Genomic DNA, 27,059 nt, shown 5'->3' with positions numbered 1-27,059 from the left:
CTCACAGCGTATGATCGCTACGTGCGCTACGCCTACGTGTCTACAGCCTACGCCTACGTGTCACGTCTGCGTGGGACGGTCCGATAATAGCGGGGAATCTTGGGAAAACTCACAAAGCCTAGTGTTAAGCCTAATGGATGAAATAAATTGCTTTTGGGTGTACTTGAGGATTTAGTTTTCTTTGTTTTATATTTTTTCTTTACAATGCGTATATGTCATGTTATTAAACTTGTTTTGTGTAGATATATTCGGCTTAATAGGTACGTGGTTCTTTAGCTCGATGCTTTGTTTTCCTATAGCTAAATAATGCTTATCATCATCCTCCTTGCGTTATCCCGGGATTTGCCACGGCTCATGGGAGCCTGAGGTCCGCTTTGACAACTAATCCCAAGATTTGGCGTAGGCACTAGTTTTTTATGAAAGCGACTGCCATCTGACCTAAATAGTGCTTATAAGTACTGTAAAGTTCTACAAAGTTCACTAACAATAATTTAGACGGTCAACTCGAGCCCTAGGGGATAAAAATGGGTCTAAAACAAAAATTAGAAGATACCTACTTATAATGAGGATAGAACTATTGGGTCAAGAGCCTAATGCTAAATAGGAATCACAAGTTCGTGAAATAATATTTGTTGTGAAAATCTGACAACCGCGTGAATAATCAAGTTTCACTCTCATGGGCAGAAAATCTCGAATTTTGCACACAACCAACTTAGCACAAAACGACTTATTTAGTTACTCAGCAGTTTAGTTTATCTTATGAATTACACAGTAAATTCCAAAGTTGGAAGTTTCACGCCTAGTTTTGTTTGTTCCCACTAGGGGTCAGCTTGATTTATCGTACTAAGTTAATAAAAACTCTTAGGGGGCTCTGTTTTTGTCACTAATATATAATTTAGATTTAATTTCTTCTAAGTGCAGGTTATAAATTATCGCTGTAGCTGTATCATCCATACTAATATTCATACTTCCATACTAATATTATAAATGGGAAAGTGTGTGTGTCTGTTTGTTTGTCCGTCTTTCACGGCAAAACGGAGCGACGAATTGATGTGATTTTTTAAGTGAATATAGTTGAAGGGATGGAGTGTTGTGTTCCTTCATTTTCTAGCGATTTTTGTTACAGTACCTACCATCATTGTTGAACCTAACTATGCCACCTATTCTACAGTATACGGTGACGGGGATATTACGCGCTCTTAGCAGAGTTGACGACGCGACGCTCAAAGAAATTACGACATTTTTTTTTTATTTTTTTTTTATTTTTTTTTATACCACGTCGGTGGCAAACAGGTATACGGCCCGCCTGATGGAAAGCGGTCACCGTAACCTATGGACGCCCGCAACTCAAGGGGTGTCACGTGCGCGTTGCCGACCCATTAGAAACTTGTACACTCCTTTGAAGAACCCCATACTGTAGTTCATCGGGAATACCTCGACAGGGAGCTCATTCCACAGCCGGAGCGTTCATGACGTCATTTTCATGTAAGTATTAAAGTATCAACGTGTGAGTGAGGATTACGTTGTTAATTACAAACAAGGCCGCCGCGCCGGTGTTCATAAATAATTTCAATAATAATTCATACTTTAAGCAGGATAATACTTATCTAATACTATGTTAATTAAGTTATTTAAAAGGCACGTTCCTTTTAATTGAAACGTACTTTTCAATTATTTTAACACTAACATATCCAACCTACCTCACTTAGGTAGGTAGGTATATCATATTCCGAGCTAATGTCGACTTATCTGCAACGACTTTTTTACATTAGGTAATAATTAGGTAATAGGTATCCCAAAGTTGAAAACGCGACCTTCTGTAAACATAACAATATCTAACAATAAAATTTCTAACAAGTTAACAAGCTAAAAGCCAAGCAAGCCTTTTTTGAAACACGAGATGAAAGATATTTATATTAATAGATCAGCCATATTGTCATCAAAGCAAATTGCCACTTAACCGGAGTTAACCGCCATTTTCCCGCAAACTTAGTTACTAACCACCCAACTTAGCGGTGACGTAGAGTTTCCACTGGCAATTAACGAACTTGGCTACCTACAACTAAAGAGATAGGTCACATTATACACACATACACACACATATCGCTATCCTCTTCTCTCTGCATATAAAAATGTTTCTCCTTGCAATAAACACTGATAAACACCTTCAAGCGAATCTAAACATTCAGAACAAACTTTAAAGTTGAACTTCGCTTGATGCAAATACAGGAAAATGAGTTCCGTGTCTGCATAAGCACAATCACTGAAGTTTTCAATGTGTGAGTGTTTAATTGATCCAGCTAGAGTAAAGTGTCAACACACGTACCTATTACGATTCAGAATTGATCATATCTCGATGCTGTACGTCCTTGTCTATTGATTCGGAAAAGAAAGGGATGGTATGTTGGTTGTGGAGAATTTGGTAGCATAGTCACACCCTCGGTAGTAACGAGACGCGGATCGATCTGCTCCAGTCGGTAGGGTGCACACGGGAGCGCTTTTTCGTGGATTCATCCGAGGATAATAAATGCACCGATTTACGATAAAGGTAGTTTTATTAACAAATACATTATCATAATGTGGCAAAATCAGACATTGGGACTTGAAACAGTATTTTAGGTATTTCGAATTAATACCCAATGCAAATTTTACGTATAAATTACCTACTACACAATTGGATTAATTACTCCCTTGAATGAGACTTTGAACTCGGCTTCTGGACCGATACTTCAGCCCTTTGCCACTGAGCCACCAAGACTGAGAGCCACCGAGTCTTCATGATTTGAGAATACAAGTTAAAATTTGCATATGTTGTGAATTTAACAAGTTCGACTTGTTGCGGTTTATCCGTTTCAATCAGCCAAACGTATGTTTAAAACAATATGTTTCAGGTTGTTTTTATAAAATCGACTTGTTGATTCAAATATATTGCCGATTCAAATGACAAGTAGCTTGTTGTTTGAACCAAAGAGCATGTAGGCGCTATTTTAACCAAAAAACTTTTTGAACGAACATGAAAACTGGTTGTATTTTCTCTCAGTGTAGATGTTTCTGCTTGTTAAAAAGTCAAACGAATATTATTAAAATTTGAATTTTTCCAAACATCATGATGAAAATGTTGTAATTCATCTCTCATCAAGTCATCATCATTCAAATAACATCGGGTCAGCGTTTGATAAAGACAATTACTAAATTATTTCGTCAACGATTTCAACTTCCATATTCTAGAGGTTTATATTATAGGATTTACAGATTTTACCCAGTAAAGGCATTGGAGCAATTTTTTGCCGTTTATGTTGTTGAACAATTAATTATGAAGCTGGCGTCTTCCAAGGCTCAGTTGTATCCCCAGTACTGTCCATCCTACATAAAAAGTGACCATAAAGAAACAGAATGTGTATTCTCTTTTATTCCCCCTTCTTAATTTTGCTTTAAACTATCTCTCAATGTTTTTGATTATCGTCTTCGGGGCGTAGCTGGTGCACAAGTATCTTTCTTCTTTTGTTTATTTGATAACTACGGTTTTAAACTCTTTTCTCTTCCAACGTTATTTCCAGTTTAAACGATTTATCGACATGACACTAAAGCTTCTCATTTTACGATGGACATGACCTACACCAATATCTCCAGACGAATCTGGAAGCTTGTCCCCCCTTTCAAATCGTGTCCTCACCCACACAGCCAAATCATCACCCCTTACACATTGACCTCTCCTATCTCTACAGCACACCACCAAATTGTTTCCACAACGCTGAGGCACACACAGCGGTGGCACTCGCACGATTCTCGCCCCTATAGCCTGGCTGTGCAATGTGTCCTACATTTACCGATCAGTAAGATAACCTCAAATTTCGAGGATTCGTCTCCGAAAGATCATGTTATGAAATACGGAGCGATTTACTGACGACTTTGATTGTTATTATTAAGTGTTTAGAATTTAATTTGGTGTATTTTTAGTGTCTATTGGTGATTTTTGTGAATGTTAGTGTGCGGGGATGTGCGTGCGGATTTTTTTTAGTGTTAATGTGCTTGTGTCTCGATCGTGAGTGAATGTGTAAATGAAAATTCACTTGTGGCTGAAATGAGCGTGAGTAACTTGTTTGTAACTTAGTCTTAGTTATTTTTAGATCACTCAAGTTATGAAATTTGTCTGAGAAAAATTATTATTTTCGCGGAAAGTTAATTTACTCGAGTTTTATATCGGTAACTTTTTATTAGATACCTAATTAATCCAATCTTTGTGAGAGCGTTTTTGTTATTATTATCAATAACTTTTAATACAGCATCAGTGCAATATTTTATCTAATCGGTATCGTGGAAATCATTTTATATCTATTGACTTCCATTTTTATTTAAGATAGGTACTTAATTTCACTTGATATCTAAATTGTTAATTTATTCTTATGTTAATTTTACAAATGCGCGTTGAGGAAAATTTTGGGAAGTACTAACTAAATTTAATCGACATACTTCGTGAGTAAGCTTTTAAAGCTTTCAAATTTATTAGTCTTTAATAAAAAAATTCAAAGTTTCGTAACCACTGATTTTAATACTAAAACCACTAAAATAAAAATGTAATAAATAAACAATTTAATCAAGCGTCCGTAGCTACTCGTACAATACGGAATTAGGGATTAAAACGATGAATAAATAATTTCATTATGAAACCCTAAATTTTCCGGAAATCCAGACATAATAAAGTAAGTAAAACTCTTTTAATAAATAATTCTTCGTGATTACGACCTGAGTAATGTCACGTTACTAATCTGTCCTTCATTACCTATTTATTATCTACGAGTATATTCGTTTTATCCGTAAATAATACCCAAAGAGTCGATTAAACTTCATGTTTGTTGTCAACTGTCCCTCATTATTTATTTAGGTCCACTGAAGACGGATATAGCGATAAACAACCGGTAGCTAATATCTACTTACCTATACATATGTATAAAGTATGTACATGTATCAAAACGTTATATTATAATTCGTATAGAGTGGGTGTGTAATGATTGGTATAACTTTTTTGGTATAGTAACATTTGGTATATATTTGAAGGATATAATCACTCATTAGACATAATTAACATTTGGTATAACAACAAAATATTCACTTTTATTTTGTAAAATAATTATTTCGTATAACACTTATTTACAGTAACCGTTATAATAAATGATTGTTATTACGACTAAAAATATATCAAAAAAAGTTATATCGATCGTTATGCAGAGTACGAGGGTTGTTCCGAAAGTTTTCAGCTGCTAGAAGTTTCTACTCATGCGATTTGAATAAACGTTATACTATTCTGTGGGATATTTCAATACAGATCATTTCCAAGAAATTACGATACTAATACGAATAATTAATTTATTGTATTTTTTTTTACCAAAAGCTGTTATGTATTTTTTTTTCTATAATTTATCGAATTTGGTATCCAAATAGTTGTATAACATGCTTTAAAATTTTTCTTTTAAATCCAATTTATATTTTAATAAGTCAAGTAGAAATATATAAAGTAACTGAATTGACAGTGACGTCACTCAATTCGATTTCATATTAATTCCATATTAGCAAGTCGTTCAAATTCGTTTTGACAGTTTTAAAAAGAAGCTGATTTGACTTGAAAGGCAAGTAGCTTAGCTGTTTTCATAGAAACTACTGTACCTATGTATGTATTCGTCTTTTATAAGAAGCTACGAGTGGTATAAGCACATATATGTACGAATTTATTCGAACCCTGTCGACTTTGCTCGAAATAAAGGTTATGGAGTGGAATGTCAGGAAATAAAAGAAAACTATCACTCATCTCGGATTGCGCCGCCATTCGTCCTGGCCCCGTAGCCGAATGGCATTTCTCCGACGCCAAACGAAAGCGATACGCCGCTGGCTCTGTCGCGCCAATACGCAAGCGCGATAGAGATAGATATCTACTAGCGCTTCGTTTCGTGAGCGTTTCGTGAGCGTTTGTGCCATTCGGCTAGCCACCCTGTTCTGAAACAAGACACGCACCACTTGTTATTTTGGCAATTTATATTTTCCACATATACCTACCATTTCTTTATTATACCTAAGGGTAGTAGATTTTACGGATTAATATACTTACTCGTGAAATACAATTTGTTCACAATAGATAAGTCAATTTCAGGTGGCACCCAAAACATTATGTTGATTTAAAGAAAACCAGACATCTATTTATTCTGATTTGTGAACCATGTACGGCGGCGTAACATTTTGATCGATCATCGGAAATTAAATTGAAAGTAAATGTAACAAGTACTTACGTCAAAGTTCAGGTGTGACTTCCATAAGATTTTTTAATAAATAAATACTTTATTCGAAACGTCAATTACATTAATTTTATGAAGAAAGTGAAAAGCGCTCCCAAACGGTTATACTCATTACAGACAAAGTTTGCTTACATTTTCCGTGACGCGCTGACAGCACAAATATAACAGTATTTCAAGTATGACGCCTGCTTCATATTAAATCCTCAATATGACACATTATTGACATCTGACTGGAGCCACAGTACCTAATAAGGACAGTACTGTAAGAGGTTTCGCATTTAGAATGAAACCTTTTACAGCAGTCATGGTCGCTGACTGGCAGTCCCTGATTTAAAATTGGAACAGTATAAGAACGTCAAGGAAAACAGACACTTCAATGGGGCATTCATATAGAAGCAGCGATTGAGAGTGAACGGTTGTACTTAGCTCCTAAAATATAAAAAAATATTGATTCAAAGCGTTGTTTAAATGTTTGGATGCTCTCCACTGATAGGCCGACTCTCTTACATGGTGGAGGCACTAACGTCTGAAAGTTTCCCCTAGTTTCGGTTTCAGAGTTTTCAGACAACGAACCCCGACCTCACAGCGCGAGGAAGCGCATGCCAAGCGATAAGCCAAACGCGCTTTAAGAAGAAGGAAAACAAAGTGACCATCGTCGCCAATACGAAGAGCTATTCCGGGTGATATATTTCTTATTATCTAATACTCATTATCACCCATTCCGTAGTTAAAATATAGCTGTGCAGAATTGACGTAAAAATGGAATGCGAGACATTCAACAGAGCAACGGGCGATCAAGATTGTGTTGTTCAAGAAACTCTACGACTCCTCTTCGGTGACCATGGGCGTCGACGCAAATTGCGTGAACATCAGCTCCATCATACCTATATACTTAATCATACACATATGCAGTAAATCTTCCTAGATATGTAGGTTACATTAGATAGGCAATGTAAATTTAGTTTCAATCTCTTAATTATACATTATATTGTAGAACTTAGGGAATAATTGTGATTTGTGAACTAAAATGTACATTATTTCAAAGGAAAAACGACTTGTGACAGAAAATGTCATTTGCCTATCCCTAATATTAAAAAGGATAATTATTTGTAAATAACCACATAGAACTAATTATTTTGGCGCAATATATAACATGTAGAATACTATACATATTATTTATGCAATGTTTATATTAGAATAAAAACTATTTGATAGGCTTATTTATTCCATAATGTTTTCCTATAGCTACCAATAAGGTTAAGTTATATGAAAATATGTAAACTGTAGAATAAAACACACCCCAAACTGTAAATATTTAATAAATAGATACAATCGTTTAAAGTTATAGAGTAATGTCACAACACCCTTATAATTTCCTGACTACAAAGAACAACGTTCATACACATTTCTTTTACATGTATCAAGACAAGGCCGACTAGATGACCAGATGATCCAGCTGCTCACGGTGTGGCGGGATGGCTGGCGGTCATATGCAACCCCCACTTCGTCGTCATCACCAACGTGCAGCACACTACAGCTGTAGCAATCTTCATGAGCCGTTCGGGCTCCACTTCACTTCGCAACCGGCGCGGCGGGAAGATTGGCGGCCATGAGAAGCCCCCACTTCAACGCCACCGCCAACAAGAATCGGCATCTTCAAAATTTATTATGTTTTTTCATGTGAAATAAACGTTTTGCCTTGTTTTTTTACTTGAAGTTAGGTGAATTTGCTAACAGCTGTCATGTCAATGTCATCTAGTCATGGCCACAGACAATTAGCTGTCAGAAAGTTCAAAATAAAAGGGTTTAGTCGATGGGCAGGGGTTAGGTTTTTGCCATTGGTTTTCCTAACCATAGTCCATATCTGACTAATTTGCGAGGACCTTGGCTATAGTCCAACTATCCAAATTATGGCGGTCTCAACCGTGGACTAGGCAACCACGCAAAGAGCGTTAGATGTTGGCTACCTTGAATGAGGCTGTCACTATTGGGTGTTAGGAGATTTTTTTGTGTGTAGGGGGGCCTGGCTTAGGTAGGGCCAACCGGTAGTTAGGGTAGAATAGGATAGGATAGGGTGTAGTATTGTGAACAATGGCTGCTTCTAACATAAGGGGGAGGGATATGTAAGAGGTTTCGCATTTAGAATGAAACCTTTTACAGCAGTCATGGTCGCTGACTGGCAGTCCCTGATTTAAAATTGGAACAGTATAAGAACGTCAAGGAAAACAGACACTTCAATGGGGCATTCATATAGAAGCAGCGATTGAGAGTGAACGGTTGTACTTAGCTCCTAAAATATAAAAAAATATTGATTCAAAGCGTTGTTTAAATGTTTGGATGCTCTCCACTGATAGGCCGACTCTCTTACAGTACCATATCTCAAGCATTTCAGAAGAGGGCTTTCGTCTACAGCAATTAGCGGAATAAAGTGTCCCTCAAAAAAATCCAAAATCTCTCACAAGGAAAGCTGGAAAATACCTAAATCATCGGCAGACAGAATAAATTTTAATTTCATAATTATGATTAGCTACTGCTTCGTACTTAAGCGCGCAGTTAGAACTACATATTTATAACCCAAATTCATTCTTTGTATAAATGAAATGAATTTTAAAAGTACGAGTAGGTACCTACCAGTGGCGGCTGGTGAAAATTTCTGCTAAACAACACTAAGCAAAAAAACCTACCTTAACATTATGTACTTTACTAGTAATCAATTTTAGGCAAGCCGGTGGGAATCGGCTTGTATGGACCAGCCGTTGCTGGTAGTTACCCCACATTAAGACCGCTTGTTGTCTGCCTCTATTTATAATGATTTGTTTTGTCTCCACTGTATCTTTTTTCTGTATCTTTTGCTGACGTGTGCCAATAAAGAGTATTCTATTTCACCATCCATCTATTAACTGTGGCGAAGCACTTGGCGAAGCAGGTAGATTGAAAACGGTTAATGAAATTGTATTGGGTACCTTTGCATGACGATACTGACTACGGTATCAATTTGAAGCGGCCAGCAGTATAGCTTGAATTGTAGGTAATATAATTATATTTGACAGACATATAGATATAATAGCTCAGTTTTGCCCCACTAGACAAATCATTCGGCTATGCATCCCTCTATCAAATATATTAGTACTGACTTGCCTAATAGTAATCACTTTATTGTGTACAGCAGATTTGTATACAGTTTACAAGAACAGAGGTACAAAGGCGAACTTATCCCTATGATCTCTTCCAGCTAACCTTAGATTAGATGAGAGGAACGTTAAAATCGGTAACATAGACAAACTTACAGAAGTAATTACAATAAAGGTCATCAATAAACCATAGTACTGTGCACAAGTAAATAAACTACATACAACAAACTACGCGCGCGGTCCTAAGCCGGGCGCCGAAGGCGCCCTCAAACTTAAAGTGTCGGGCGAAGGCCGATTCACGCGGGTCTACGCTAGGCGCCCCCCTCTAACTTAAAGGCGCACGCCTCAAACTTAAATGTCGGGCGAAGCCCGACGCACGCGGTACTAAGCCGGGCGCCTCCGGTGCCCTCTAACTTAAATAAATTGTCGAGCAACGCCCGACGCACGCGGTACTAAGCCGGGCGCCGTAGGCGCCTTCAAACTTACAGTGTCGGGCGAAGCCCGACGCACGCGGTCCTAAGCCAGGCGCTACATACTACAAAAATACTTACACAAATAAAATACATTACGAAATTGCGAAGATTATGAAGTCACTCATAAATTTAAAATGTTCTGAGTTTTTATATAGGTAGCGCACAAAAGGATGTGGTGGATACATATTTGTGAGTGTGCACGGGAAAACGTCCCATTTTTTTGTCGATTGCTATAAAGCCGCTTTGTCAGTTTATTCATATAAGTCAGATACAAGTAAATCTTGCCTTAATGGAAACCGACAAACCAAAAGACACATACCTACAAATTCAAGTATTAAAGGTTTTTAATTCGATTATGTCTGTATCTCACAATGATGTTTTGTAAAGGTTACCTTTTTATTACCATTTTTCTCATCTCTTTAAAATTAAGTGAAAAGAAAATCTCGGAGACAATACTTCATTTCCGTGCCTATACTTAAGAACCTGACGGGAAATCTCAAGGGCTCTTTGTGATAGAAATAAATCTTAAAGCCAGATGAAGTTGCTGCCAATATTTAACGTTTCTTAATGTATATTGTGAGATGAAAATGTACGGCAAGAAATCAGCATTATTCGCTTTTCCTTATCCGATTTACGTGGGGTCGCAGCATGTTGTTTTCCTCCATGTCTCTATCGAAAGTCATCTCGTCTCTTAAATAAATTTCATAGTTTTTAACTAGTAGTTATGAAAGTTCGCATGTACAGTCAACCAATTGGAATCCTAGGCCACTGTAGAACTACAAGGGTTCCAATTGGTTGACTGTACATCTTATGTGTACATTAAAAAATAAATAAAATTGATATCACTCTGACAACAATACTCTAAAATAGTAAATTCTGATAAAATTGAGGAGACATTTTAACAAATAAATGTAATTCCGTCACTACTTTCGCTCTGTGGCCTATACAGAAAAATTGTCGACTTTGTCTCCGGAAACTATTTTTCCGATGAAAGAATCTTCAATTTTGTTCGGGATCCGTCACAATAATGTCATTTTGCAAATTACCACTTTTATCGAAGTATAATCAAGTTTAATAATCTATTATAATATTTATTTATTTAATATTATTATTAAAAAAAAAGAAAAAGTAGTTTAAGTTTTTACATACGAGCCCCAATGCAAATGATATCGTCTAGTCACATTTCAACGTGCGATATTTATTTCCGAAACTGGTGTTTAAACCCAGATTGACTTTGATGATAAATGGAATACACGACACACTAAGCCATTAGAACTAGTTTAATCTTGCGCCGTACAAAATGCCCTAATGTTATATGTTTTAATATAATCATATCATAAAAATAACATATCTAAAGCAAAAAAATACGCCTAGTTCATATTTGAGGCATAATAGGTCGTCTATTTTAAATAAAAATAGTTTAGTAAGATTTATATTATACAATAATATTTTAAATTGAATTAATAATATTATAAGTCGACTGATATGATAAACGGCTACATAAAAAGGTAAATTCTGTAAAAAATATAATTATTCTACAACATTTTTATACCAAAATAGCAAGAGGTAAGTCGGTGCCTGAATCAGTGAGGAAAATTATAATTTCCAGTAACAATAGCGGCAAATCTACGTTCCAAAATATCCAAAGACCTTTTTTTGCCAAGATCTACGGCGCATACAATCATCCAGCATCAACTAAAACACGGAGCCGTCTCCAGTTTAAATAAATCTGGCCGTCGAAGAATAACTGCCAAAGAGAAAACAGGATTTTGAGGAGCATCATCAGGAAAAATCGTCATGCAAGAGCAGGAGAACTTATCTAACTATGGCATGACGCGATCAAAATAAACATTTCAGTCGATACCTGAAAGACAGTAATGAAAATAATGGGCTTCGGTTTTCACACCGCTAAACAGAAACCATTACTTACTCAAAAGCAGAAAACTAACAGGTTGAAATTTGCACAAAAGTACAGAAAGTCAATGCAGAGAAATACAAAAGCATCTTGGAATAGAGTTCACTACCGTCTATAAGAAAGTTTAAGTATATAAATGGATTTACTTTTCAACAAGATGGTGCCTTATGTCATACTGGCAAGACAACGATGGAGTGGCTGAAACAAAAACAAATTCCTACCATATCATGGCCATCCAGCAGTCCAGACTTGTCTCCCATAAAAACTTTGTAGTGGTAAATGAAGAAAAAGTTGCGAAAAGATCCTTCTAAATCCAAAGCTGATTTTAAGGAGAAACTTGTGGGTGTCTGGAATGGAATAACCCCTGAGGAGTATAGACAGTTGGTAGATACAATGCCGCTCAGAATTAAGGCCGTTTTAGATGCAAAAGGTGACGCCACCAAGTGGTAGTTGTTCTTTTCTGCATCGGCTACGCTGAAGACGAACATTTTTGCGAGTGTTACATTTGGTGAAATTATGTTTTTTTGTTTACTAGTGAGGAAAATTGTTAATTTATGTTTTGAATAAATAAAATATGCATTATAAGCTCTCTTGTTTTTATGTTACATGTTCTACTAATAATCTAATTCATCCTGAATTTTGAGGTCGAAGTTAGGACATAATATTTTTTTCATACTAGACGATATCATTTGCATTGGGGCTCGTATAAGTATGAAAAATTAGAATGGAATGAAATTGATTTGTTTCCGTAAATACATTCCATAGATTAATATAAATTATTTACATAATAAATAAATTAACAGTAATTGAAAATAAATATAAAAATAGTAGTAAATACTCGCGGTTTCGGGCCATCGCGATCCCGATCCTACAGTGTGCGTAGCCGAATGCACAAACGCTCACGAAACGAAACGCTCGTAGATATCTATCTCTATCGCTCTTGCGTATTGGCGAGACAGAGCCAGACTACCTTTCGCGGCGTTTCGTTTTCGTTTCGCGCCGTAGAAATGCCATTCGGCTACGGGGCCAGGTCTGTCTGTGGTAGGCCCTACAGTGATCGTGCAGTGTGTTAGTACATATTTATCTTTTTTAAAGGTTTTAAGATAAAGAAACTTGCAGGAATCCGTAGCCTGCGATTGCCGCTCACCATCTGGTTTTTGACGTGCAAAAACTCGGATGTTTTTATAACATTTAAGGGCAAAAGGGCAAAGAAAGGGGCATTTATTTGTGTGATGAGCATAGATATTTGTTCCTGAGTCATGGGTGTTTTCTATGTATATAAGTATTTAATATCTGGGCGACCGAGCATCGCTCGGTTCTATTTTATTATAAAAAAAAACTTATAAATACAAAAACAAAAAAAAACAAAAACTTAATTTCTGGCCGGGATTCGAAACCCTGACACCTGCGATCTATCTGCGAACATTAGACCGACCTCGTACGACTGAGCTAAGCGGAATCGATGCGCGCGCGGCAAAATTAACTACCATATTTTACGTTTACTAACGCGAAATAAAAACTCATGAAAACTCGAATATTCGCGTTTTCCGGGATCTAAGGCTAAACGCTAGATCGATTTTTCACCCCCGAAAATCCCCACAACAAACTTCAACGAAATCGTTCGAGCGATTTCCGATATCGTCGGTATATAATAAATAAATTCTGTTCTTCTTTGCACCACCCGTAAATTTTATTCCGATCGCCACTCGACTATCTGAAGGTTGTCTGTAAGAGACCGCTGTTTAGCGATAAGACTGCCTGTTGTTACCTACCACGTTGTATCTGTTCTGAATTATGTTTCTTTTTCTTCTGTAGTGTGCAATAAAGTATTTTATTATTATTATTTGTATGTCTTTCCCATCACGGAACAATGGTATTCCGGACCTTTGGGAGGCGTGCGCGGGGCCGAAGCCAACACGTAGAGGCCCTTTCGACACTTTAATGAAATGTAAGGGGTACACCGAGCGGATGTTGCCCTTGCCCGTATCATGGGACACACGCAGAGGCAACACCCGCCAGGGTGTAAGGACTATTTGAGAGTTAATGGAATCTAAAATGAACTGGTCTATTTTGATGAAAGTGATGGACTAAATACTGGGCTATGGATAAAAAACCGGACGCCTGCCTAATAAAACGGTATCCAATTTTATTTCCGGCAGACGGTGACTCGTCCCCACAAGATGGGCCCCCACAAAAAGCGACATCCAAGATGGCTCAAGGGCAACACCGGTGTGAGAACTCAAGGGTGTTGAGAGGTGTACACCGCTTTCTGCCCAGTGGCTGTTAAGCCACTGCACCAACTCGCGTCTTATGCAAATTTTCACTTCCACCCCTGGGGCATATAGCCCTAACGACTCCACTCTGGACGGCCAGCCAAGGCAAGCCAGAGGTAGAGAGTACTGTCACACCCACCCGCCTTACGGGTAACAGAACTCCCCAGGAGCACTCGGGTACGTGGGGTCGCTGTTCCCCAACAGCTCGCCACAAGCTGCCCTGCGTTGACTGATTGCACTGGTAAAACCAATGGGCGATGGGGTCGTCACATCCCTACGCCTTTATTATTATTATTATTAAATATACAAGAATTGCTCGTTTAAAAGTATAAGATATATCATATATAAGGTCCTAATTTATTAGATGCAGATATTTTTACAGCTGATAGTACTCGGTCTCTGGAGTATATTAGACCGTGAAACATGTTTCACATTAGACGCTTTTACGATGTTTTTTTGGAGAAAACGGAAAAACAAATTTGCTACGTAAAAACACCCTGTTTATGTGATTATTAAATGAAAACTCATTGAACAGATTCTAGTACCTCTTTTACGTACCACTTAACTGTAACTGGCCACTTCAATGACATGTGCAGTTTTCCCGCCGAACCTTTACGACATTTACAACAAACAATTGTTGACATGACAGATAGTGTTATTGTGACATGTGATAATGCACATGTGATTTTTTTTAGACGAAATTATAATTAATTTTTTTGTTAGGAAAATGATATCAAAAAAGTTACATGAAAAGATTTCTTAATTTATATTTAAAGTTAATTATTTTAATGTAAAGTATCATGTGTTAAAATATCTGCAAATAATAAATTAGGACCTTATACACGGTGTTTCCGGTATCACTCAAAACCTCAGACACCCCAACAGATTTTTATTTTTTTAAACTCATCTAGAGTATTCATCTTTTAATCTGATCGTTACTTTTTTTTTAATTGAATTTTTAATTTTTTGTACAGCTCTACTTGACTTTTAGCTCTACACTCAATAAAATAATTGCTAACTACCATCATAAACCATAACACTATTTATTTGTGTACGTTACTGCAACGACATAAGGTTTACCAATAGACAGCTAAGATGTCACTGTAAAACACTTTAAAGCTTTGTCACAGTAAACTTCAAATTGGACAGGTAATCGCAGTAAGCAAATAAACTCAATATTCAAAATGACAAGGTTGTAATTAGGTACGAGTTTAATTTGTTATGACTTATGATAAACATTAAGATTAAACTGACAAACAACGTCAAACTAGTAGCGGAAAAAATAATCGTCCAAGTAACCGGCCAGTATTAATACCCCTAAATACTGAAAAAAGGTAAACAACCTTTAGCAATGCGATATACACAATGTTGTATTACGAGTACAATAGAATGGGCACGTAAAAAATAATTAATAACACTAATTTAAATAAAAATATTACCCCCATCAAGATATAGCTCAATCGATTCTACTCTCGATTCTGAACAAACTGTTTTCAGGTTTTTAGTGTTAAGTGAAACACGGTGTATATCGTTGTCTGGGTACCTACAACACAAGCCTTCTTGAGCTTACCGTGGGCCTCAGTCAATCTGTGTAAGAATATACTATAACATTTATTTATTTATTTATTTTATTTAACATTGCCGTAGCTTATAGATAGGGGTATTTATTAAAACGCAAGAAACATGACCAAATATTCATGATTTTGGTATACAGTAGGTAATCCATTCTGTGAATAAATCCCGTAGACGCGAATACCTCCTTTACATATTCAATTAAAAACTTTATTTCGGAATTAATCCAAGTTTACGCTTAATTTTCCGGAACCACGAGACGGGGGACTTCCTGCGGGCGAATTTCAAACGTAATGTGGTGATGGTGACAACTTGATTACAAGAGAAATAATTAAATAGGTAATTTTTGTCAAGATTAAATATTGATTGACTTACTTAATTATAATTTGCGAGTAGTTTAATTAAATTTTCAAAGAAGATAAGAAAGTAGGGTTAGAATCCCGGTAAGGGCATTATATTTGTGTGGTGAGCACAGATATTTCTTCCTGAGTCATAAATGTTTTCTATGTATCTACATTATAAGTACCTATTTGTATATTGTACATATAGTTGTCTGAGTACCTGCAACACAAGCCTTGATCTTACCGTGGGACAGTAAATCTGTGTAAGAATGTCCTATAATTTTTTTTTGTAGGTAGTTTTCTGTAAAATAAATAAATAAATAAATATTGGGGACACCTTACACAGATCAACTTAGCCCTAAACTAAGCAAAGCTTGTACTATGGGTGCTAGGCGACGATAAACATACTTAAATAGATAAATACATACTTATGTACATAGAAAACATCCATGACTCAGGAACAAATATCTGTGCTCATCACACAAACAAATGCCCTTACCGGGATTCGAACCCAGGACCGTGGCTTAGCAGGCAGGGTCACTACCGACTGAGCCAGACCGGTCGTCAAAATAGGTACAAAATACAGAATTACAGATGTAGATAGTCTACTTGGTATAATACTTACTCCGGCATAGCTTTACTGTCAGGTCAGCTTAACACCGATGACGCTATTGAACAATTATTGGCATGACGTCCGACACGACCTTCCGAGATTATTGATAGACCGTATAAAATGATTCACTGTAAAGGTAGTATGTTTTATTATCTTAATCATTTTAAATACAGCTTATTTGTCTACAAATCGACTAAGATACGTAATACATACATACATACATACATACAATCACGCCTGTATCCCATAAAGGGGTAGGCAGAACACATGAAACCACTAAAGTCTCAGTGCCACTCTTGGCAAATAAGGGGTTGAAAGAAAATGAAACTGTGACACTGCAGTGACAGGTTGCCAGCCTCTCGCCTACGCCACAATTGCGGCCACGTGCGGGTATTGCGGCGACTTGGGGCACTCGGACAACGAGTGCTCAAAAAAAGCGGAGCCCCACAATCACAAAACAGGTGACCTTGAATGTCCTGCCAAGAAACAGGCTGAGCATAAAAATACATAAATTCTATAGATTATGAAGGCGCCTGCTGAACGCCACTCCTAAGATCGCTTCTTGACTTTACACACAAGGTATACATATACTAGGTTATATTTATATTTTATTTATTCTTTAGCTTAATTTATAACAGATCAATGAATACAACTATAATTAGCGATTTAGATACATTTTCAATATCACCTACCTATGTATCCTTACGCTGATGCGATAAAGTACAACTGTTGACTCATCAAAATGCTAAATAAGCAATAAGTATTACATATGGCTTACCTTCTTTTTTTGCTGTACTTTTAGAATTATGATAGGTTTAAGTAGGTAACCTACTCTATTTATAAATCTGTAATGTAATTTATTTATTTTTAGTTGAATACCTATGCAATGCACATGATATTATCAAATAATTTCCCTGTTTTAGTTTGTAAGTTATTTTTTCTGCCTGAGATACAGGATCTCCCTAGTTCAGGCACGGACATGGTGAAGCCTTTTGTGTTAATATAGTTTATGGCCTGTTTATAACTGCTATTTTTGTACCAAAGTACATGAATAAATGATTTTTATTTTTATTTTTTATTTTTACAATTTAACCCATATCCCATAGTCGCCTTCTACGACACCCACGGGAAGAAAGGGGAAGATACGTAATGTATGGATTAAATTATGTAAAAGTAACAATAAATATCTTATCGCAGTCTCCTTATTCACCTAAAAATTAAAATTTTCCGCTTCCAGCAAGACAAAACTCGTGACTTGCCATCTTTTAATTTTAAATCGAGTTTTGTCCTTATTATTTTGTTTAAATTTCATACATTTTCATCATTCATCAAGCATGATCTATGTACTTTATGTTTCTAGGGTTCCGTACCAAAAAGCTACAAAGAGAACCCTGATGCGGCTCTGTCCATCTGTCTGTCTCTGTCACATTTCTAAATATCTCGAGAACTACTTATGCTATCCATTTGAAATTTTGGAATAGTTATTTTAAATTGTTCTACTAAATTGTTTTTTTTTAATAGTCTAGTTTTAATTTCGTTTTATCCTTTGACGCTAATTCTCCCTATAATAAAAATACAGTTTTTATAATAGCAAAGACGAACCGACAAAGCGTGTAACTAAGCGTGGAATAATGGTGAAGAAAAAGTGAGAAATGAAGGCGGCGGGGTGTGAAATAGGCTCAACCCACTAGAAATTATCAGAGCCTTTACAAGTCTACACAAATCCCAAATAATAATATAAATGTACTTGTAACGCCGTGTCTTGCGTGGGCGACGGTCGCGCGACCGTCGCCGTCGCGTCTCATACTTCCATATCGATAAGGTTTGATTTCGTATGTGTCGCATCGCCGTCGCGCGACCGTCGCCCACGCAAGCCAGGCGTAATAAATTCTGTCTGTGTTGTTGTTTCTTGCTTGTGGTACTCCCGCATGGTAACGGGTTAAGAAGTTTACCAGCTTCTCTCCTCCCGTGGGTGTTGTAGACGTCGACTGTGGGATATGAGTTCCATTCTATTGTGGTGTAGGCGATGGCGATGGGTTGACAACACGTCAAGTTGCATTTGATTTCTGTCAACCCCTTAATTATAAAGAGTAATACTGAAACCTGTTCAGTTTCATGTGCTCTGCCTACCCCCTTTGGGAATACAGGCATGAACTTATGAATGAATTAATGGGTTTTGTGTCTGTTACCTTTTCCGCCAAAGCTATTTGGATTTTCTGACTATTTTAGTAGTAAAAATTATGGGGTACGATATTATACATAATTATTATAATTTAATATCCCTTAATTTAGAAAGACATCATAAATATTATTTAAACGAATGTAATGTTACAAGTGCCATTTACCCTTTTGTCATTGTCAATAACTTTAGATGTCGTGTTAATTAATTGAACGGCTTCACTCAAAACAACTTAAAACTAGATCGTGAATTTAATCTTCTTAATGGATGACGAAAACCTTAAATCCCAAAGCGAAACCACAAAGGACAAGTACCTATTTACTAAAATTTCAAACAAACCCTCGCTATTGTTTCAGTTTTAGAAGTACCCACTATAAGTATTTTAAAGAGATCATAAAACATTCGATCGTAATGAGGGACACACTGACTTTATCCCGCCAGGCGGCGCTTGTGCTAGTGTCTAGGCATGTCACTGTCATTCATATGTGTGAGAGTCTAATGCCGTGGCTTGCGTGGGCGACGATCGCGCGATGGTCGCGCGACGGTGATGCGACGCATACGAAATCAAACCTTATCGATATGGAAGTAGACGATGCGATGAGACGCGACGGCGACGGTCGCGCGACCGTCGCCCACGCAAGACACGCCGATACGGTCTAAAGGTACATACTTAGATAAGTATTTCATTTTGTTTTGGAATACTAAAACGAATTAGAGGGTAGAAAAAATTGGTGCTTACTAAGACGAAAAATGTCAATCAAATGGTAATAAATACAAGGAAATCAAAAGGTATGTAACTACGAATAATTGTTCTTCAACACACGTTCTCCAGATGTCGATACGACCACTAATTGGACTTACACATCGACAAATAAGTCCCAATCACGTACCAACCGTTTTACCAAAGCATTTTACCAAAAGCTAAGCTAAAATATGCCTTCCATGAATGGTTTAATATTGTGTATGACTGCACAGTTACCGTGGTTTTGCTGTGACAAGGGGAGACGGGGCGGGGGTATTACCAGTTGAATGTCGACATTGACCCAATTCTATCGCCGAGAGGGAATCTATTAGGACGTGTTCGTGATAAACTCGGTGACATTTCACCTTTTGCGTGAAGAAAATGTAAATATATTTCGGCAATAAAAGGAGAAATTGACGGGAAAATAAAATGATGGTTGCTTGGATATTTGAATAATGTATTTTTTTATCCTCATCACATCGTCCTGTTAAAATTTTTGTACTCATTTACAATGCCAAGAATATTTCTCAAATCAAACTTGTAATTTAGGTAGGTACCTATGTATCAAAGATGATTTATATAGGACAGCTTTTGCCCGCGGCTTTGCTCGAGTCAGAAAGAGACAAAATATGGCCTATGTCACTTTCCATCCCTTCAACTATCTCCACTTAAAAAATCACGTCAATTCGTCGCTCCGTTTTGCCGTGAAAGACGGACAAACAAACAGACACACACAACACACTTTCCCATTTATAATATTAGTGGACATAAAACCTTTAAGAAATACTTGAATATTATTCTTAAGGGTCTCTCAGACTTCTTCTTCTTCAACTTAGCGTTTTACCGGCCTAGCGTCAGAGGTCTCTCACACTAATTAAAAATAAATAATTCATACATAATAAATGAATTATTATTATGTATGAAAACGATGGAAAAATTTTTTTACGAAATTTAAGATAAAGTGATGATATACAGGTTGGTTCCTCATAACGAAACTAACGACATGTCGAATTTAACGGAAAACAAAAAAAAACACGGTGTATAAATCCTATTGGATTTTCTATTCCCGCAACACATTCGCGCGTAATGTGTGAAATAAAATACAAAAGCTCGTTTGGATTCGGGTACAAAACAAATAGGCGGCCGTAAAACAGTCATTTTAGATCCTGTGGCTTTGCAGAACTTTTACAGGGTACATAGCCGAATGGCACAAACGCTCACGAAACGAAACGCTCGTAGATATCTATCTCAATCGCTCGTGCGTATTGGCGCGACAGAGCCAGACTACCTTTCGCGGCGTTTCGTTTTCGTTTCGCGTCGTAGAAATGCCATTCGGCTACGGCACCTGGGTACGTAGCAAAATGGCACAAACGCTCACGAAACGCTCACGAAACGAAACGCTCGTAGATATTTATTTCTATCGCTTTTGCGTATTGGCGCGTCAGAGCCAGACTACCTTTCGCGGCGTTTCGTTTTCGTTTCGCGTCGCAGAAATGCCATTCGGCTACGGCACCAGGTGTTGTTATTCGCTATGTGCACTTGTTCGCTATTCTATAAATTGTCTTAGGTTAGCGCGATAGATACAAATGAAATAATATTTTTTTGATGAATATTTTTGCATGTTAAATTTTATCTTGTTATTTAAATAATGCATGTTAATTATAAGATGTAATGTTTTGAAAAGAAGTGGCCCGCCGAGTTTCTTGCCGGTCCCATATAGTGGATACCCCCCTCCCAACTGAGGGGGACTGAAATCTTCTCGAGGCTGAGGCGTAGGGTTAGAGCCGGCGTAGCTTTATTTGACGTTCATATGCGCATTGTAATATGCCTACTTGAAAAATAAATATTTCATTTTCATAAAACTGTGGAATCGGTTTATATCGCTTATAATGATTTTATAGTACGGTCGAATGCTTTACATAGCTTTACAAAAATTAAGTCGGGGTGTACTATCAGCTGCAAAAGGACATGGCGAATTTATCAATGAATTCATTCATAATTTGGTAGTATATAGTATGGTCTCCCCAGTACCAAGTTCACATTGACCGTTTGGAGAGGATACAAAATATTTTCTTTAAATCCCTTACCTGCAGAACAGGTAATTATTTTGAAAATTCCGCATTAGCCGCTAAATATTTTTGTGTCCCGTCTTTATCCAATCGCAGGAATTACTTAGATGTAATGTTTTTGTTTAAAATTCTTAAAGGTGCGAATAGTCCTGATCTTCTAAAGCTAGTGAACTTTGGTTGTCCGCGTCTCCCCTTACGGCCTAGACCTTTATTCCATGTTAGTTTTTCTCGTAAGAACTATGCTAAACATTCTTTTTTCAGACGAGTTCCCAGTTTCTATAATAAATTTCTATTCGATATTGATATCCCTTTAATAATTCATTATCTAGTTTAAAATTGCAAGTGAGACGTAAACTTTTTAATTAACTTTATTATAGTAAACAATGTTTTTGGATGTCTGTATTTATCGATGTTTCTTGAATCGTAATAGGTACTTACGTGTTGCATTAATTTTTGAACTACGTTGTATTTATTATACTACTACGCTGTTTTTATAACTACCTACTGTTTAGGTTAACTTCCTATGTATTTTATGAACCTCCAGGTCTATTTGTATTACTTTCAGTTTCTGTAGGTACACTAGATACACTATGTACTACACCTATGTATGATGTATATTACGACTGTTTGTGTTCTAAAAAAAAAAATATAATAATTTCTCCATGCAATTTTGCAGCTTCCTGTACAAATTATAAATTCATTATAGGTACGCGATATTGGCAGGGTGCAAAGCGGGTGGAGGGGGTAGCTAAAACGATCACAGCGCTCACTACGGCCAAAATTGACATCTTAGTCGCTGACTTGCGCTGTCAAATCCATATTGCAGTAAACATTTTCATGTCGTTTTTGAGATAAATTTAATACGGGCCCAGTAAAATTTGTTATGGCGAATTGTAATAACTCCAAGAAAAGTAGCAACTAAATTCTAGCTATTTCCAAGACCGTGGTGAAAACGAAACCACCGTTTAAGTGAATAGTTGCCGTAAGAAGAAGTGTCGTCCAATCTCTGAAGTTTTACTTAAAGTGCGTAATCATTTGATACAAGTATTGAATTGAATTTACGGTGAATTTATAGTGCAAATTTTATTGGAGGTAGAAAAGCCGACGTGGAAGCCAATCCCAGTCATGTTCAAAAATCATTTTATTTGTTTCCTCATCTGTGCTCCTGTTTACAAATCGAAACGGATTGACGAAAATGCGTAAATATCGAGGTTTCAATGGGAAGAAAGAGCACGAGAACAATAGAAGCAGAAGCAGTCCATCCAATGAAGGCTTATCACATTTTAAATAAAATTCCTGAGAACTTATTTCATCGCTTTCATGATTTTATTTGATGTGATATCTGGTAAACCTCCAATATTTTCAAGTAAATGAAACAAGTTTTTGTAATGTATATTATTATTAAACGTTATTATAGGTAGTTTGTTTTTATTTTACAATAAACCCTGTAACCTGCAATGATATTTATAATACCTACAGTTAGCCTATGAAAATGACAGGATAGCAGTGAACTGATCAACTATTTCAAAAGCCAATGATTTATTTATACTTTATTGCACATAGGTACAAATGGTGGAATAATGTCTTCAATCTGTAGAAAATGCCCAGCTAGCACCAATTTATTGCCTTTATTCATCGTCTCAGGTTGGAAAATGATTTCGAAGCGATGGCACGAAACCCCGTTTTAGTCACCAGTTTGTTAATTTCTCACTGAAAAAAAAAAACGATTTTAATGTTATTGGCGATAATGTTGTAACCACCATCGTCCAAAATTGTCTAATGTAGTAAAATAGCACAAGATTTCATTAATTTTTTCACAATGTTTACTTACTTCTCGCTTGGCAGCGGTTACAATATTGTCACTGTCACGTGGCGTTGTCGTCGCGCACGGTCCCAATACCTATAATCCGTTCCCATGGTATTATTTCTTGAGATTATGATAATTATGTATGTTAAATCTCATACTTTAAGTTTTCGATCTTAATTATTGCCTGCCTTTTAATTTTGATGAGTGAATCAACTTTTTGACCGTCAGTTTTGTGTGTCTTTGGCGTCACTGAAGTTACCAAGAAATCGAACTTCTAATGAACAAAGTTTCAGTTTAATTGAGTTTAGAGCTTTGAATATTTTAACATATACCATAAAGTGAACATTATAAAATCCATTATTAAAAACGCCTTTTTATGACGCAGGTAGTTTAAAATCCAAAAAATTAATAACCAAATTAAAATTTAAAGAAAGAGAAGATTTACCTACTGCTCTAGATTTCAGCAACCTAAAATATGTGCATAGTGACATAGTAGACCACACTGGGCTAGCTTGCTTTTAAATAATAAATCCGGTTCTATTTGTAGCGCCACAACATACCGCGTAGGCATAAACTAAGAGTTGCTCGTAAAACTACCGAAAAGGGCGACATCTGTGAGAAAACCGCTAAACTACAAGGGAAAATGGCCTGAAAGCGGGTTTCTGTGAAATCTCTGAAAGTAGCTTTAGGCGGAGAGCATGTGACGCATCTCGGGTCGAGTCTTTTGTTCTGAGTATGCTCCAGAGATGGCGCTCATTATCAAAAAATATAAACTGAAAATTGAACATTATTGAAAATTTTTGAAAACAATGTCTACTTTTTTCAAAAAAATGAGTTATGCAAAACATTTATCTCTTCCCATATAACCATAATCGGTCGCCGTTCCTACGCAAATCCTCCTATTTTGTGTACACACAGGTCTTCGGGTCTCAATACTTAGTCGCAGTACGGTCGACGTTTAGTCGCGGCGACCCAAATGGGGACGATTGGTAACAGGCACAAATGGTCACAGAAGTGACAGAAGTGTGCACTACGCGTGCACACATTGTTACCGTTTGGCGACTACTTTCCCAAAATCATTCGTTCATTTCATTCTTTTCAAATGGCGACTGTCAGAGACGTCAAAGTAAAAAAGAAATAAAATCATTTGACATTAAAATGTAATGGCGTAAGAATTTGTTAAAGATAAATATTGTTTGCATTTGTAATATAATGTGGGCTAATTACCATGGCCAATTAAATTGCTCGAGTGATTTCATAAAATAAGTCTAAATTTATCAACGCGCCATCAATTTACCTCAGTTTAACCAGTAATAATATTATTGACTACTCGGTGTTTGCGTGTTATGTATATTGATTGGTGAAGTTTTAGTGCTCCGGTGCATATACTATACTGAAATAATAAAAATAATGCCTAGAAAACCAATGAAGTTGTTAAAATATGGATTAAGACGGTAATATTCCATGTAAAAAACAGTCGCCAAACGGTCACCAAACGGTCGACAAACGGTCGCAAAATGGTCGTAGCGTACACGCGTGACCGAAAGCAGTGAATATTTATTATATTTTCAAAATGGCTTCTTGATTCAATTAACAATTTATAGTTATTTGAAATACATGTCCAAAAAAAAAAGCCTTAACTAAAAATAATTACAAACAGTAATTAGTCAATACCGCTCCGCACCGCCTCCGGTGCAAAAGTGCCCATAATGCTTGCGGCATTACCCCGTTGGATCGCTATGGCCAGCCTTTGCACCAGAAACGATTCGGAGCGCGGGTCTTCTCCCTTTAACCTAAGTCGACGGCCCACGTCACGCACAAAATGCTTCGCGTCCGCGCCCCAGCAGCCCGCCGTCTCCACCGCAAAAGGAACAAAAATGTACCCCGGGCCCAAGGGCGCATATTTCTGCCGTTTTGACGCCGCCTGGAATTCCGCCGCAGCCCCAGCGCTGCGGGTTGTGCGCCCAATGTGAGAAGCGGCGAAGGTGTTGACACACGTAGCGTCCCACACCAAACACCGCCCCCTCTCCCACGGGATCAAAGTCAGGCCATCGGGGCGTTTGCCATCCGTTCGAATGCAAATGCAAATGGCTTCTTGTATTAATTTTTTCCAGGTATCCTCAAACTTTATAAACAATTAAATATGCCGTCGTACTCAGTTGCCCTCACTAAAGAAATAAATAAATAAATAAATTAATTAATTAATTATTTAATTAATTAATTAAGAAATAAATAAATTTTTGTATAAATAAGTGTCTACAAATTTGTAATGTTAAAGAGACATAAATAAAACGTAGTAGAGTAAATAATGTGTTTTTTTTTGTAACCCAAACAAAATACTTGTAGATACGAGTGCGGAAAAGAGGAAAATCGATACGAGTAGCGATAAATTAATACACGAACGAAGGGAGTGTTTTAAATCGACACGAGTTGTGAATGTCTTTTTCGCACGTGTATCGTACGACGATTTTCAGTACCTAAATCTAAGCTAAGAGTTTCGACCAGACAAGAAATGAATCATTGCTTGATTTGCTCGCACTACTGCGTTAAAAAAAGCAGCATCTGTACTGAAAAAAAAATATCATTGCGCAACAGAAATTCTATTAATATCACAGTAAATACTCTATTTCATTTGATTCCTACTTTTATTGTGTAAAGCAACATTACACTTCATTTTTATCAATAAGAATTAAAAATTATATATTTAATACATTAAGTAACTATAAAGTGTTTATCTATTTGTATTATCATTCTGCACTTTTCTTAACTTTCCCACATTTCTATAAAATGTCGAAGAGTGCTTAAATGGTCGTCGTCGTTTATTATTATTTAATTCGCTCATATTTAAATGATTCAAAGCAACCAGTCCACAACTTCACAAGACAGTTTGAGAAACCTTCGTATTTCAGATTGTCATTTGCGGATACAGTGGTTTAGGAGCAGTTCGGTAATCAGACCTACACATGTGTGTACAAATTCTGTCAATGTCACTGTCAGAAACCGTTCTGACAGTATGACAGCCACAAATTCGTCCACATGTTGTTACCGTTATGTGTGCAAACGTCGACTAATAAAGTGTCGTTAAAAGTCATTCTGACAGTGACATTGACAGCCACAAATTCGTACACATTTTGTTACCGTAACGAGTGCACACGACGACTACATTTTGTTATTGTATCAATACGGTCGCATTGTTTGCACGACGTTACCACGCGTTATGTCACATTTGACAGTTAGTTACTGATTTGAAGATTTTGCGACTGAAATGGTTGTATGGGTTGTAATTGCTGTTATGTTACTTACTACAAATTTACTATCGCTTGTTGTCAGAACGATATAATTTGCCCTCAAATGTTTATTTACCATACCGATATATCTAAATTGACATCATCTTAATCTTTTGTCACTACTTGCTGTACCTCTACCTATACCTGATATTATGAAGGTATCGTAGACTATCGATACCTGTAACTCTAGATTTAATATACATCAAATGTATCTAGAAAGATGCGACGAGCATAGGTACTACCAAAGAGGATCGAGTATTACAGAGAGTTACTGTCGAAGTAAAATGTGTAATCACAGTGCATAGACTGCCATCTCTTGAGTCTTGACACAGGCCTAAAACTTTTGAACCTCAGTTTTGACAATTTGGCCCAT

The 27,059-nt window shown here is 36.8% G+C and overlaps 1 protein-coding gene across 1 annotated transcript in view; it reads left to right on the top strand.

Annotated features, from left to right (window-relative positions):
- Nucleotides 1-3,958: 3,958 nt before the first annotated feature.
- Nucleotides 3,959-27,059, top strand: part of LOC125227834 (ras-related protein Rab-37) — a 181,466-nt gene continuing 158,365 nt past the window's right edge. The window contains exon 1 of the mRNA XM_048132201.1: nucleotides 3,959-4,087. Coding sequence (XP_047988158.1) covers nucleotides 4,082-4,087 — 6 coding nt within the window. The 5' untranslated portion in view covers nucleotides 3,959-4,081. The remainder of the gene's footprint in view (nucleotides 4,088-27,059) is intronic.

Source organism: Leguminivora glycinivorella, chromosome 7, assembly GCF_023078275.1.
Source record: "Leguminivora glycinivorella isolate SPB_JAAS2020 chromosome 7, LegGlyc_1.1, whole genome shotgun sequence".
Taxonomy (NCBI): Eukaryota; Metazoa; Arthropoda; class Insecta; order Lepidoptera; family Tortricidae; genus Leguminivora; species Leguminivora glycinivorella.
This window is presented reverse-complemented; position numbering and strand designations above follow the sequence as displayed.